General features: G+C 40.6%; 1 protein-coding gene across 2 annotated transcripts in view; it reads right to left on the reverse strand.

Moving 5' to 3' along the window:
- Positions 1-16827, reverse strand: part of LOC122560343 (short transient receptor potential channel 4-associated protein-like) — a 95558-nt gene that overhangs the window by 27521 nt on the left and 51210 nt on the right. For both annotated transcript variants that reach the window (XM_043710992.1, XM_043710990.1), the window contains exons 10-14: positions 16293-16421; positions 14541-14599; positions 3953-4054; positions 2542-2625; positions 1618-1708 (exon numbers count right to left, since the gene is read on the reverse strand). In XM_043710992.1, coding sequence (XP_043566927.1) covers positions 1618-1708; positions 2542-2625; positions 3953-4054; positions 14541-14599; positions 16293-16421 — 465 coding nt within the window. The remainder of the gene's footprint in view (positions 1-1617; positions 1709-2541; positions 2626-3952; positions 4055-14540; positions 14600-16292; positions 16422-16827) is intronic.

Genomic DNA, 16827 nt, shown 5'->3' on the forward strand with positions numbered 1-16827 from the left:
ACCGCCTTCTTGACCTGCAATCTTCTTCCCGACCTCTCCGCCCCCACCCCTCCTCGGTCTATCACCCTCACCTTAACCTCCTTCCACCTATCGCATTCCCAACGCCCCTCCCCCAAGTCCTTCCTCCCTACCTTTTATCTTAGCCTGTTTGGCACACCTTCCTCATTCCTGATATAGGGTTTAGGCTCGAAACGTCGATTCTCCTGTTCCTTGGATGCTGCCTGACCTGTTGCGCTTTTCCAGCAACACATTTTTCAGTTCATCAAGTAAATTTAAGCCAACATAAGTGTTGACACATTCAAAAGAATTTGAAATGATATTCATCCTCTGATTCTCCAAGTTTTTCTCTGACTTATAAGCAGCGGACATTTTCACATCCAGCAGAGCTGTTCGACCACCATTTGGCAGATGCTCACACTTCTAGAGGACAGGAGTGAGGACTTCATTCTCTTTTGCCAGATGGTGTACAGGGACACATCAACCAATGTGAGGAGGATGTTAGGAGATTACAGGGATGACCTGGACATGTTAAGTGAGTGGTCAGATGCATGGCAGATGCAGTTTAATGTGAATAAATGTATGGTTATCCACTTTGGTGGCAAGAACAGGAAGGCAGATTACTACCTAAGTAGAATCAATTCATGTAAAGGGGCAATGCAGAGAGATCTGGGTGTTCTTGTACACCAGTCAATGAAGATAGCATGCAGGTACAGCAGGTAGTGAAGGCGGCTAATAGCATGCTGGCCTTCATAACAAGAGGGATTGAGTTAGAAGCAAAGAGGTTCTTCTGCAGCCGTACAGGGCCCTGGTGAGACCTCACCTGGAGTATTGTGTGCAGTTCTGGTCTCCAAATTTGAGGAAAGACATTCTGGCTATTGAGGGAGTGCAGCGTAGGTTCACGAGGTCAATTCCTGGAATGGCGGGACTACCTTACGCTGAAAGATTGGAGCAACTGGTCTTGTATACCCTTGAGTTTAGAAGACTGAGGGGGGATCTGATTGAGATATATAAGATTATTAAAGGATTGGACACTCTGGAGGCAGGAAACATGTTTCCGCTGATGGGTGAGTGCTGAACCAGAGGACACAGCTTATAAATATGGGGTAGACCATTTAGGACAGAGATGAGGAGAAACCTCTTCACCCAGAGAGTAGTGGCTGTGTGGAATGCTCTGCCCCAGAGGGCAGTGGAGGCCCAGTCTCTGGATTCATTTAAGAAAGAGTTGGATAGAGCTCTCAAGGATAGTGGAATCAAGGGTTATGGAGATAAGGCAGGAACAGGATACTGATTAAGGATGATCAGCCATGATCATATGGAATGGTGGTGCAGGCTCGAAGGGCAGAATGGCCTACTCTTGCACCCATTGTCTATTGTCAATGGCCACACCAATCCCTCTGCCCTGCCGAATACCACCCCCTCCTACCCCATGCACATCCAGTGACACCACACCCCACTCAGCAAAAATAAAAACAAACTCCATTCTGCACACTAGTAAAAGAAGCAAAGTTAAACACATTTGAATGGTTAATTTGGTCTAATTGTGCAAACTGAAATATGCAAGAAATTCTTCTCACCATCCAGCAGCTTGACCATTTTGCATCTTAAAGTTTGACTTACCTCCAGCAGGCCACGTTTCAAAAGAAACATCTGGTCAGCATAAGAAGTCACTCCTCGTAGAAAACTCTCAACTGCTCTTGCCTGCCAGAATCTGCCGGGAATGAGTAACAAGAATAGCAATTCAACTGGTTTAATTCCTTAGCTATTGTCTGCTTGACTTTCCTGAAAGTGGATCACCTACTGGGTCTAGTTACACAGGCAATACACATTCTGCTAGCACTGGCCATCAATCAAGTGTGCATTTTACCATCAATTCAATTTACTAGAGTAAAACCTTGCAATTATAATACATTGTTGCCTCAGCCATAATAAAATAACTCCAGAAATGGAGAATTGAGGTCATCATGTTCACAGTCTGAGACGATGGAGGTCATAAACTCTTAACACCTTTACCAAGCTTCAGGACCTGTTTTTCAATAAACATTCTACATAGATACAACAGGAATTAAACATTCAATACAAATCCATCCTAAACTACATGCTTGGCATGAAAAGGAATAGGAATCAGAGATTGGTACTTATTACTTATAGCTGTTAGCTCCATTTTCAGCCACTTATTTTCCATCAGTCTGCAGTCCTATAGCCGATGGTTATGTTCAGATGTAAACCACCTGCTTTTAAATAATTATTAAACAGAATATTTAACGTCATCCTGGAGAAACAGAAAAGTTCAAAATTGAAGAGCTCTAGTTATGGACATCCATCCAAGAGTGATAAAAATAATGGAACCCCCTTGACCATTATTAGAGAGTCTCTTAAAACTAATTTCAAAATCAAACAAGACCAGAGATGTAATCGTAGACCCATCAGTCCAGTATCTGTTGCTGGTAACACGAGAGAAGAGATTCCAAGAGATGTTCTTTATGAACACATGGAAAGGGAAGGAGTCATAATAAATTCACCATCAGTTTCTGCGAAAGCTACCTGAAAGAGGATTCTGCAGGTTCTTTCTTCATCACTTGTAATAACCTTGTCAGAAGTCCTTTCTTCCCATCACAAATCAGAGTTCTGTGAAAACAAACGTGATTCAAACTTTTTGCTCACTTATAATTTCAGTTTAAAAATCAGAGCACACTGCTTCACACAGTATTACAGTAGCTTTAAAAGGATGAGTTTCCCACTTCTAAGTTGGCCATAATCTTCATGTATACAAGTAACATTCAATTTATCTGCTGGGTGTTGTCTGGCTTGTGCAGCTACAATACTGAGTAAATTGGGCAGTCACCCTGGGAAAAAAGTTTTGATATTTTGCTGATTTAATTTATTCATTGACTGGACATGGCCTACTATTTATTGCCTCCAGGTGATCGAATAGTTAACCCAGATCAGTTAACTTCAGAAACGGGCTTTTCGTTATTACGTCAAATGCTGCAGATATCTTTATTAAACCAACTCATTTTGTGACAATCTGGAGCAGGTGGGTCTAACATGGCCATTCTTCCTCAAAAAGGTGGGATCAATACAATAAAAGAGCCCTTCAAAGTTAAAAATATGAAGTTACCATTCCTGCATCCAGAGTTCAGGTTCCATCTGCATCTTCCATTTTTTTAAAATTACTTCACAGAATGTCAGAAAACAGCAAGTTTATTAAGAATTAGACCACTCCAAATTGAGAGACACCAGGCTGAAAACCAGGGGAATGCAGACTTTTTTCATAGCTAACTCAATAACTGATCATGTCATTCAAAGGCAAATATATACAATGACCAAGACCAAATTCTCAATTGCTTCCACACTATCTTGATACATTTCTCCCATTTCCATCAACTCCCCAATACCAGCCAAAACTGTTCTCTCCAATAATATGTAGTGCAAGTAGCCTATGGTCATAAATAAAGTCCAGTCTGGATTGTCTGCAGGAGGTACCATTTTTTACCAGACACAGAAGCAATGACTACCTTAAAAACCTTCATTCGCATGGCTTGTTGCAACCATCATTTGCAAAACCATGAAAATCCATATCGGGGAGACAGAATACTTTAAGCAGATGCCAAAATGAACTAACCATACTAACATCACAGCTATCAGAACAAGGCCAGTATTTTGACAAGTGGCTCACCACCTTCTCCAGATCATCGCCACTGTTTTCACAAGATTCAACTGAGGAGTTTAAAAAATTCCTGCCACTTGCTTAGACAATGCTGTTACTGTCCTCAGTAAGCTGGATACTCACCCAAATAGGGTGGTTTGCTTAATTTTAAGTCAAACTGCATCTTAATTTAAAATCAGAGCATATTTCTTGACAGAATCCAGATTAGGACAGAATCAATGGATGCATTTTACTACTTTAAGCATTGTAAAGGCCGATCTTCACATGCATAACAAGTCAACTTACCTGTCAGTGTTAACAACTGCTTCTACCTCAGGAATATTAGCTTTGAGTGAGATTGCACCAAGTTCATTCAACTCCTGGCTGTTCAATAATAGATACCTATTCCTGAAAACCCAAAACAACAGTGGTCACATGAAAGGAGAAAATGTCAGGAGTCAATTCCACTTGTAAGTTTTACTGTGAAATCTATTGGAGGACTTGAAAGGTGTCAGTGATTGGACACTGCTCGAAAGGCTATTAAGTCAGAAACTTGCACTCATCCAAGGGACTGGTGCTTTTACATCACACCAAACTCAAATTTTACAGTGAAAGTAATATTCAGACAGGAGAAGTCAAAAGCATTCAGCACAAGGCCAGCACAGAGCAGAGAGAGTTGATAAGTTGATAATTTCAGAGGTGTTAATGGGAAAGTCAATTTCATATTTTCATGGTGTGTAAGTATTAAAATATAACTAAAACAGAAGTGGGGATAAACATATGACAACCTCCAGAGCACCATTAGTATTTGAAGAATATACAATAATTTGAACCTGTTTATAAACAATATTTTCTACCTACCCATACTGATAAAGCCGTGGTTATGAAAAGCCTGTAGCTTTACAAGCAATGAATTTTCACACCAAGCTACTGGGACTTCCTGGAACAAGTCTATTAGTTAAGAAATCATCATTGGTTCTGAGGAATGATACTACTAACATTTTCAGATGTAGATTCCTCTAGGTTTTCTTAGAACATAGAACGTTACAGTGCAGAACTGGCCCTTTGGCCCTCGAATTTGCACCAACCTGGAGAACCAATCTGAAGCCCATCTATCTTGCACTATTCCATCTTCATCCATATATGTTTATGCAATGACCATTTAAATGCCCTTAAAGTTGATGAGTCCAGGCAGTGCGCTCCACGCCCCTGAGTAAAGAAACTACTTCTGATATTTGTCCTCTATTACCCCTCAATTTAAAGCTATGTCCCCTCATACTAGCCATCACCAAAGGTAAAAGGTTCTCACTGTCTACCCTATTTAACTTGTCAATTATCTTATATGTCTCTCAACCTTCTCTAACGAAAACAGCCTCAAGTCCCTCAGCCTTTCCTCAAAAACTTCCCCACATATCAGGCAACATCCTAGTAAATCTCCTCTGAATTCTTTCCAAAGCTTCCACATCCTCCCTACAATTCAGTGACCAGAACTGTACGCAATACTCCAAGTGCGCTGCACTAGAGTTTTGTACAGATGCAGCATGACCTCATGGCTCTGAAACTCAATCCCTCTACCAATAACAGCTAACACACCACATGCCTTCTTAACAACCGTATTAACTTGGGAGGCAACTTTCAGGAACTATGTACATGGACATCGAGAGCTCTCTGCTCACCTACACTACCAAGAATTTTACCAGTAGCCCAATACTCTGCATTCCTGTTGCTTTTTCCAAAGTGAATAACCTTACTCTTTTCCGCATTAAGCTCCATTTGACACCCCTCAGCTCTGCAGCTTATCTATGCCCCTCTGTAATCTGCAACATCTTTCAGCACTGTCCATAACTCCACTGACCTTAGTGTCATCCGCAAATTTACTAACCCATTCTTCTAAGCCCTCATCCAGGTCATTTAAAAAAAAAATTAACAGCAGCAGTGGTCCCAAAACAGATCATTGCAGTACACCATGAGTAACTGAACTCCAGGATGAGCATTTCCCAACTACCCTCTGTCTTCTTACACGTAGCCAATTTCTGATCCAAACCGCTAAATCACCCTCAACGCCCGACTCCATATTTTGTGCAATCGACTACTGTGGGGAACCTTATCAAACACCTCACTGAAATCCATATACACCACATCAACCGCTTTCCCCTCTTCCACCTGTTTTGTCACCTTCTCAAAGAACTCAATAAGGTTTGTGAGGTGTGACCTACCCTTCACAAAACCATGTTGACTGTCCCTAATCCAATTATTTCCATCTCTTATAATCTTTCCCAACATTTCACCTACAACCGAAGTAAGGCTCACTGGTCTATAATTACTAGGATTGTCTCTACTCCCCTTCTTGAACAAGGGGACAACATTTGCTATCCTCCATAGACAATGACAATAAAGATCAAAGCCAAAGGCTCTGCAACCTCCTTGCTGGCTTCCCAGAGAATCCCAGGATAAATCCCATCCGGCCCTGGGGACTTATCTATTTCAAACTTTCCAGAATTGCTAACACCTCCTCCTTGTGAGCCTCAATCCCGTCTAGTCTAGTAACCTGTATTGCGGTATTCTCTTCGATAACATTGTCTTTTTTTAGTGTGAATACTGACAAAAAATATTCAGTTTGCGCTTCTCCTAGCTCCTCGGACTTCACACACAACTTCCCACTACTGCCCTGGATTGGCCCTAATCTTTCTCTAGTCATTCTCTTTTATTCCTGATATTCCTATAGAAAGCTTTCAGGTTTTCCTTGATCCTATCTTCCAATGACTTCTCATGTCCCCTCCTGGCTCTCCTTAGATCTCTCTTTAGGTCTTTCCTGGCTAACTTCTAATTCTCAAGTGTCCTAACTGAGCCTTCATGTCTCATCCGAACAAGCTTTCTTCTGCTTAACAAGAGATACAACTTCTTTCATAAACCACACTCCCGCACTCGACCACTTCCTCCCTGCCTGACATATAAATATATGTAACAAGGACACGCAGTAGCTGTTCTTTGAATAAGTTCCACATTTCAATTGTCAACCTCCAGCAGTTTCCTTCCCTATCCTTTCTCAATCTACTTGGTTGGTTTCAAAAGTGGGGCCAAATTTCCCCACCTTCCATAGCGGTATTAGATTTTCAAAGCTACCAGAGATTCAAATGGTGATAAAGAAGAAAGTGTGCTTATGACCAATGTCAGGTAGAAAATACAACCAATAACCAGGATGGACATACGCGGCATTGAAAGGAGAAACAAAGAAGGAGTATGATAAAGACTGGGAGCCAACATAAAACTAAAAAGGAGTTTCACACATGGAAGCAGGGACATAGCCTCATTGTTTAGTGAGTGCTTTGCATCTGTCCTTGCCAGGGAAGATGCTGCACAGACCATGGAGCAAGTTAATTTGAGTCACTGGGAGAATTCACAATTGATAACGAGGCATTGGATAGAATGTTTGCTCTTAAAATTGATAAAGCATAGAACATAGAAGAATACAGCGCAGTACAGGCCCTTCGGCCCTCGATGTTGCGCCGATCCAAGCCCACCTAACCTACACTAGCCCACTATCCTCCATATGCCTATCCAATGCCCGCTTAAATGCCACCACTGCTACTGGCAGGGCATTCCATGAACTCACGACTCGCTGTAAAGAACCTACCCCTAACATCTGTCCTATACCTACCCCCCCTTAATTTAAAGCTATGCCCCCTTGTAATAGCTGACTCCATACGTGGAAAAAGATTCGTGCATAGATTTGAACACAGCTTTCAATACATGCTTAACACATCAGCATGAACAGATGCCTGACTATAATGAAACGGAGTATCAGGCTGACTGGTTCATTTTCAGTTTACCAGACTGAGAGAGTCTCTGTGTCGCCGGGATTAGTACTGGGGTATCATCTAATTGCAATATATATTTACGATAACATTTATTCCATTAAAAGTACAGTTAAGAGTCGCAATATACGAGAAGGAACTCGGAGGCTAATAAAGAATATAACTTGATTGAGCAGAAGGTAACAATTTGCACCTGGAGAATAATAAAGGAAAAAACAACTCATCAATTTTATTATTGCTCCTTTAAAAATCATTGTTCCTCTTCTTCACCCTCCCTTTCCTTTTCCATTCTTTCTGCCTGTCTCGTGCTCCCTCTCTTTTCCTTATTGTCTATTACACATGTACCCAGCCCAACTTCTTTGCACGGTCATCTTACAGGTTCCTTCCCTTTTCACCGACCCACCCACTGACTCACTTTTATCTGTTTCTCACTCGGCACTGTTTCTCTCTCCTCCAATGATGTGCTCCTCCAAATTGCCAATGCTGTCTCTTTCGCACTCCATCGACAACTCCATTAACTAACTTCAACAACATTTGTTTTTGTAATCTCCATTCTCATCTCTAAGTCCACGAGTATGATTGAATTTCCATCGATAATGAGTAAGTAATTCAAAATTGAATAATCTGATCTCACAAAGGTGCACGTTTACCCAGCATAACCAGCGGCAATGAATGTCCCCTCTACACAGGATTGATCACTAGATGCTCATTGTCTTCCTGCCCCCACATTTTCGAGCATGCACAATGGGATCAAGTCTGAAGAGCAGCAAATTTATCTCATCTCCACAAAAGATTATAATGATGCAGAACAGAGAGGCGATGGCTCAAGGTTTGGAATCCAAGGATTTGTAATCTTTTTTCGGATGTGGGAAATCCCGAATAAATAAATAATCGGTCCCTGTCTCACATAAAAGAACAACTGTAGGCTTGACTCAGTGCCACGCGTCGATGAAAGAGAGCCATCTTCTGAGCAGGGAATGGACAGCAGTGCACATTCACGGTTATCGTGTACCTGGAAAGATAAGGTTGAGCTTGTCTCTCCTGGAAAGACAGGAATTGAATTTACAACACTTATTACAGAGAATGAATAGGGAAGCCTCTATAGAGAGCAAAATTGACATTAGAGAAATATTTGTATCTTCTGAGTTTGTCTCCTGGAGTGACAGTAATTTTTTTAAACTGATTTTACAGAATGTTGCAAGAGGACTTGCAGATCGGAATCTTGCACCAGATAGCATAACAAAATCTGAGCGCGTTACCTCATTCATGGCACTTTAAACTATGTATGTTGTTGGTCTTTGACTTTGAATATTGAGTAAAATAAAATTGATATAAATTTCAAGCCTTAAATCTCCCAGTAATTCTTGCCTAATATCTCTAACTGGTGTGCCTTTTACTTGCAGCGAATCGAAGCAGCTGTTTTATATCTAATCTATCAGAATGTATCATAAACCGAGAGACCATCATCAAATCTCACCTCAATCTCCTTTGCTCTCTGCAATACAGTTCTCTAAAATCCCTCATTCCTTGATCCAATCTAGTAAATGTTCATTTATATTTCTCATGGATCCTGACATGCGTAGTATTCATTAATGGTTTGTGCAGACCCAAACCTTCTATGTTTATGTAATGTTACCATGCTCTGGCAATTACACAATAACGTCACCCTGATTCCAGGAATTCTCCTAATCAGTGATAGCTTCCTTTGATGCCAGGCTTTGTGATATCTTCGAACTGCAGGTTCCACCAACAATGAAATCAAATCAGTGTTTTAACCAATGAATTACAAAATTGAGCATCTCATGTTGTTCTCAGTTATCTGTGAGAAATTCACATGTCTCTCAGAGCGGAGTGACGCCTTTATCGTGGATCCGAGTTGATTTCCAACGACTGTTTTGTTTAATTTCTTACTTTCTGCTCACCACTGTGACATTGTCTAACTTGCTCAGTTTCCAATACCAGGCCACACTGTCTTTATCATTTTATTGTTACTTCTTGTTCCTATATTGTTACTATTGTTACTGACTCTCTAAATGAGATTTGCACAGCTAAACATCCCCTGGAAATTGCCTGCCTTTAGGGCAGGAGCTTAAATGAGGTGATAATGATGCAATATGTGCCCAAAATAATTACTCGCATATTTTTTAACAATTTAGGGCTTTTCAAATTACAGAAAATTTAAAGCTATTCTTCAGGATTGTTGTCAAGCAACTTCTTTTGCATTGTCACATAATGAAATACAAGAAAGGTGACTGATTATGTTATGGTGAAATATGCAATTTTCGAGCAGTACATTAAAGAGAACAATGGAGGGGAAGCGGTTTAATAAGGACATTGCACAGCTTATGGTCTTGGCAGCTGAAATTTGTGGACACCAAAATATGAGCAGTTTAAGTCAAGAATACTCCTAAGTTCAGTACTAGTGCAGGACAGATATGCCAGAGGGTATTTCCTGCTATAAATGCATTAATGGGATGTGGGTATCATGGTTCGGCCAGTCCTAATTCTGCTTGAGAGAGCTGGAGAAGATGACAGAATTAGACAAATGGGAAACTATCAAGCGATTTCAATGGAAGGATGAGAAATTAAAAGTTTACCTGAGTGAACACGAGGTCGTGAGTCGACAACCATAAATGTAATCGCACTGTGGAGAAACCGAGGAAAAGTTGTGGTTGTGGGAGGAACTAATTTGCCTGTCTGACCTGGAAACTCACCGATGCTGTCGTACAAATACCAGTCCATTAAACTGCTCAGAGTATTGGAAATGTTCACTCGGTCATCTAAGCTCCAGCAGTAGCAGGTCATTCAGACTGAGGTAAGACCATTTCAGCGCAATGATTGTGGGAAGTGCTGTAAAAACGCTAAGGGACTGCTGAGCCATCAATGTCTTCACACTGTGGACAGATCTTAGAATTGCACAGATGGCGGAAAATGTTTTTAAACTTCGGGGGACTTGACATTCCATCAAGTATCTCACATTAATTAGAGACTACTTAAATGTCCAAACTGCGGAAAATATTATAAAACTTCTGGGGACTGTTCTCTCTCCCTATTCCTCGACTCTCTATCACGTGGCACGGGTAACAAACCAGAGACAACAACTCTGTTCGTTCTAACTCTGAGCTTCCAACCTAGCTCCCTGAAAGCCTGCCTAACATCTTCAGCGCTCTTCCTACCTATGTCATTGGTGCCAATGTGGACCACGACTTCGGGCTGCTCCCCCTCCCCCTTAAGGACCCGGAAAACACGATCAGAGACATAAAAGCACTGGGACTGGAGGAGGTGCAGTCTCATAGATACAGAGACATTGCTGTCATTCAGTAGTAAGAACTTGAATACTGCAGAAAAAACATTTTCTCAAAGTTTTTCATCTTGCACTCATCTGGATAATTCAGAAGAATACCAATTCAAGGAGAAAACCAACATTTGTACTGCATGAAAGGAGTGCTAATTGGTTGTCAAGTGGACTCTGATAGAGGCTTTTTCATGGAGAATGCACCAATTAATGATTATTGGCAGTTAACAGCTAGACTTTGTTTACATTTGAAACTAGGCAGCTTGACTGATTTCTCAAGACAATGCTCTGACCAATGAACAAATGAACGGCTGTTTTAAAATGCTTTATCTTTCCAGGAATAGAGTCAGCACTTTTCAAGACTATCTTTCAGGTACTCACAATTTTGCATCACATACAGCAAAAAAAAATGTGATCAGGCTATCCACCATCATGCAGGATAGCTTTGACACATCAAGTTGCACAGTGATAAAATGTCTTGGGGCCCCATAAGGCCAATTTTATATGACATGGAACTGTCAGAACCCCAAGGGGTATGTGACCAATGAAGATAGGTTTGCTGTAGTCAACCATAGAGAACCTTGAAACAGAAATTGGGATCAAAGTGATTCTGCATTATAATTATATAATGATCAGATCATTTCTCAGTCACCCTTAGCCCTGCAATGTTTTCCCAACGGCAAGGCCACTGCCAAATCAGCACTCCCCACTCATGCAGCACATATGGTAGTTTTTCCTTTGAGTCGGTATTCTATAAATCAAGTGCAGGATGAACAAGGAGGGAAGTGAGAATGGAAATTGCAGGGACTAACAAAATTTCAGTCCTCCCGAGATTGGGGTGGTGCCAGAAGATGGGAGGACTGCAACAAATTACAGCTTTGCTCAAAAAGAAAAATCAGTCAGGCCAATCAGTTTTACATCGGTGATGGGGAAACATATAGAAACTACAAGTTGGGACAAATTAATATCCACATCCAAACAGGTGGATGAAGATAAAGCAGTCAACATGGTGTATATGGTTAATTAAAGAAAGTCAGCATGTATTTTGCAAGGTAAAATTATGCACAATTTTTTGAAGAGTTAAAGCAATGCTGTTGATATACATGAACTTCCAAAAGACACATGCATGTTACTGTACAACAGACTGGGAGTTAAGGTCCATGATACAAAAGCAACAGCATGAAACATAGATACAGAGTTGACTGAGTGACAGGACACAGTGGTTAACACAATATAAGAGTATGGAATTTATGCTGCTGTGTTATATAGAACACAAGTTTGACATCACTTCAGGTATTCTGTACAGTTCTGGGTGTCACACTTTAAGAAGGATGTGAATAAATTGGAAAGATGTATACAAGAATGGTTCCAGACAAGGAGACAAAGATAAAGTGGAGAAATTATGACTGTTTTCCTTGGGAGAAATAGGGGGCAGAGATTAGATCGGAGAGGCATTCAAAAATCAGGAGGGTTCTGGACAAAGATAGGAAAGACTGTTCCCACTTATAGTAGGATCAATAACAAGGAAACAGAATTGAAAATAATTGGTAAATGAATCAAAATGTATATCTTAAACATTTTGGCAATTTTTGTTTGGAATACAGTACCAGAGAGCATGATTGATGCACCTTTAATTGATGTATTCAAAAGGGAGTTGGCATGTTACTTGCTAGGTTACAAGATGGCAGGACTAATTAAAATGCTTTGGAGAGCAGGTGCAGAAATGATAAACTGAATGGCCACCTACTGCGCTGTAATAATCAGAGGCCCACAGCACACCAAAAAAAAAGGCCCTTTGACCCATTGAGTCTAACCCAGTCAAAAATAGCCACTAACTATTCTAATCCATTTTCCAGCACTTGGCCCATTGCCCTTGGCTCACAAGCGCACATTCAAATACTTAAATGATGGGGATTTCAGTCTGTATCAGACTTATAAGCAGCGAGTTCCAGATTTCCACCAACTGCTAGGTGAGAAAAACTTTCCTCACATTGCATCTAAACTTGCTGCTCCTTATTTTAAATCTCTGTCCCCTAGTCATTGATCCCTTCAAAGGAAAGATCCCTTCCTGTCTACCCTTCCTGTACCCTTCAATTTAATACAGGCAGTCTCTGGAATGGATACCATTCAAGTTGATTGGTGTGCAAGTCGAAACATAATGCAGGACAATATAAATTAGGCATTTGTATGTACAAGAAGTTTGTATGGCAGATCTTTAAAATGACATTCCTAATGGGATTGAATTTGTCAGTTGGGGACCCTCTGTTCATCCCAATCATATCACCCCTCAGCCTCCTCTGCTCCAAGGAAAACAACCCCAGATCTATTTAATCTCTCTTCATAGAGTCTCCAACCCACGAAATATCGAAGTAAACGTTATCTGTACCCTCTCCAGAGCAACCATACCCCCCCCTTTTAAATGTTTATTCCATAACAATACTCTAGCTGTAGCCTAATCTACTTTTCATACAGTTCCAGCCTTGGCCAATAAATGCATGTACCCTATACACCTTCTCAATTTCTGTCCCACTATTTAAGGGAGCAAAATACATATACACACACACATGCCCTTTGGCTCCTTCGTATCCTTTCACATGTTCCCTAGTGTTATTTGTCTTGCCAAAGTGAATCACCTCACACTTACCCAGACTGAATTCTATTTGCCACTGATTAGCCCATCTGACCAGTTTGTCCATATCCTCCCATAATCCACGGTTATCCTCCTCACTATTTACCACCTCACCAATTTTTGTATCAACCATTAACTTACTGATCAACTTTCCTACATTTGAGTCTAAATTACTTACACACACCACAAACAAACACTGATTCCTGAGAAACCTCAACAGATCACAAAAACTCCGCTCAACCATAAACCCTCTGCTTTCTGCCACTCAGCCAGTTCTGGATCCAATGTGCCAAAATTTCCTTGCATCCAATCTGTTATTAACTGAGCTTTACCAGATTCCCTTGCTGGACCCTGTCAAAAGCCTTTCTTAAATCCAAGTAGACTATGTTCAATGCATTGCCCTCATCTACACACACAGTCACCTCTTTAAAAAAAATTCAGAGAACTTGGTCAGACTTGTGGGCGGCACGGTGGTTAGCACTGCTGCCTCACAGCGCCAGAGACCCGGGTTCAATTCCCACCTCAGGCGACTGTGTGGAGTTTGTACGTTCTCCCAGTGTCTGCGTGGGTTTCCTCCAGGTGCTCCGGTTTCCTCCCACAGTCCAAAGATGTGCAGGTCAGGTGAATTGGCCATGCTAAATTGCCCATAGTGTTAGGTAAGGAGTAAATGTAGGGGTATGGGTGGGTTGTGCTTCGGCAGGTCGGTGTGGACTTGTTGGGCCGAAAGGCCTGTTTCCACACTGTAATGTAATGTAATCTAATCTAATCTAAAACCACCCCTTGCTCCTTTTCGCTTTTTACATTCTACCCATCTGGCTTCATTTGAGGAGCCTAAGATGTCATCCCTCAACTGCTGTAATTGATTTCCCGATCGATATTGCAACAACCTTGCCTCCTTTCCTGTCAAACCTGAAGGCACATATTCCTGGAAGATTGAGCTACCAACTGGTCCCCTCTCAACCATAACTGAGTGACAGCAATGACATTATACCTGCATGGTTCTTGTGTCCTCAACTCATCTGTCTCAACTGTCAGACTGCCTGCATTTAAATCAATACCATCCAACTCAGATTTAATTTTCAAAGTTTAGACACAACAAGATTTAACGCAATTAACACAAAGCAATACTGGAAATGGGTGTTTCTAAATACTCACTCATGGTGATCACTGAAACTCTGAAGCAATCTCAGGAATTGGATTTTCAGAGAAATCTCCTGTAGCGAAACAGCAAAAGTTTAGGTAGATGACTGGAAACAAAAACTTTCAAGAATAGATGATTCAGCAATTCACAATTGGGTCAAAGTGTATCCAGGTCTTAAAGAAAACATAAAAAGGTGTGACTGGGTGTATAGCAGTCATTGAATAACTAATACTCTAGTGACAGGGGTTACTTACTGAAACACCTTTGCTTTGCCATAATGAAAAATATTTGTGGAAAACAAATTTACAAAAAAAAGTCTTCAAATTAGTTGCAAACATTCTGCCCTAAAGTACCAATAAGAACAGTTTGTTTAAAATATAGGATGTAAGCACAGTTTACTTAATATTGAAGTGACTAGCCGTCGTCTTGAATTTTTTGCAGCCCATTGCAGGCAAGTATACACGCTGTGCAAATACAAAAACTTCAAATATTAGAAAAATTGCATTTGCAAAAAAAAAATCTTTGCTGTGATCAAACATATCTGGCCATAACTCCAAACCAACTTTTTCACAACAGATTCCAACTTCATGCTTTGAGTCTATGCTATTTGAAACAGTGAGCAAACTTCTTGAACACATCTACAGAAAATAAACTACACAGAAGCAAAACATCACAGATTTTGGAAATGTGAAATAAAAGCTGGAAATACTCAGGTTAGGCAGCTTGTGAAGAGTAAAACAGATAATGACTCAGGTCGAGAGTTCTAAGCAGATAGCAGAAACTATTTTAACCCAGTTCTGACTAAGACAACATCAACCTAAAAATGTTACTGTGCATATTTTACCACAAACGTCACATCTGCAGAACATTTGCATTATTAATTTCACATACGTGAATAATTTTCTTTCAAGATAATAATTGAAAGAAATCTGGGCCCAGAGCACAAGACCTTGTTTTGCAACTTCTTTTTAAATGGGAGATTGTGGCAGAATTTTAAGCCCAATTATGATATTCTAAGTCAGAGATTCAAATCCCACCATGTCAGATGGTGGAATTTGAAATAAATATAAATATCTATTGAAAAGATTACTGATGACCATGATACCATTCTCAATTTTTGTAAAATCCCTTCTGGTTCACTAACATCTTTTAAGGAAGGAAATCTCTTGTTGGCCTATTTGTCACTCCAGATCCACAACAAAAATGGTCGACTCTTCACTGCCCTATAAAATGGTCTAACAAGGAATTCAGTTGTATCAAACTTCCAAAGCATCTCAAACAAAGGAATAAAGCACAATAGGTAATCTGGCATCAACCTAAGCACCAGAGATAACAACCAAAGAGCCCTGTCATCTCTGCAAAGTGCTCCTTACTAACATTTGGGTTATGAGTGCCAAAATGGAGAACAGTCTCACAGCCTAGTCAAGCAACACTCAGCCATACTCATGGAATCATATCTTGTAGAGAATTCCCAGACAACACCACCACAATCCCTGAGTATGTCCTGTCCTGCCTGCCAGACAGTCCCAGCGATCTTTACCAATCCACCATGACAGCACATCCATAGATCGAATCTGGTGAACCCATTGATCAGTGATCATTGGGGCAAGTGATTAAGCACTCAACAATCCAACACATCCAATACTTTTCAGTAATATCATGAGCACATTGAAAGTTTGCATATTAAAAGACCCCAGTGAGAATAGCAGTTTATGAGTGACAAATCACTCCTGCATTGTCACTTTTGCTACTAGTTTCATACTTACTGGACTGCAGTCACAGATTTGATTCTGACCATGCAATACATGATTAGTGGAATGTTTCCTCCATATCAGTTTGTCAAATAGGTTATTAAGTCCAGGAATAAGTCGAAATTCTGCTAACATCTTATGAACCTGAAACAGAAAGGAAATTATTCAACTACTTGTCTTGGTCACACTACGAGACGCTGTTAACTGAGCCAGAGATAGTGCAAGAGTCTTGTGATCAATTACCACTCACTTATCCTTACTACACAAAAACCAAACATATCCAACAAAAATATGGTTCTCCATGTTATAAGTTCCCATTGTACTGAAAAATAGCATTTGGATTGAGGCAACTTAAGGGGCCTTGCTCAACCAACTTTAGAGTCATAGATATAATGAGTTGGCATATGTTCTTAAAGTTGGGGCTTCTGATTTAGCATTATTTCATGTTTTATAGTCATAGATGTACAGCACGGAAACAGACCCTTCGGTCGAATTCGTCCATGCCGACCAGATATCCCACCCAAACTCGTCCCACCAGCCAACACCCGGC

This window comes from Chiloscyllium plagiosum, chromosome 20, assembly GCF_004010195.1.
Source record: "Chiloscyllium plagiosum isolate BGI_BamShark_2017 chromosome 20, ASM401019v2, whole genome shotgun sequence".
Lineage (NCBI taxonomy): Eukaryota > Metazoa > Chordata > Chondrichthyes > Orectolobiformes > Hemiscylliidae > Chiloscyllium > Chiloscyllium plagiosum.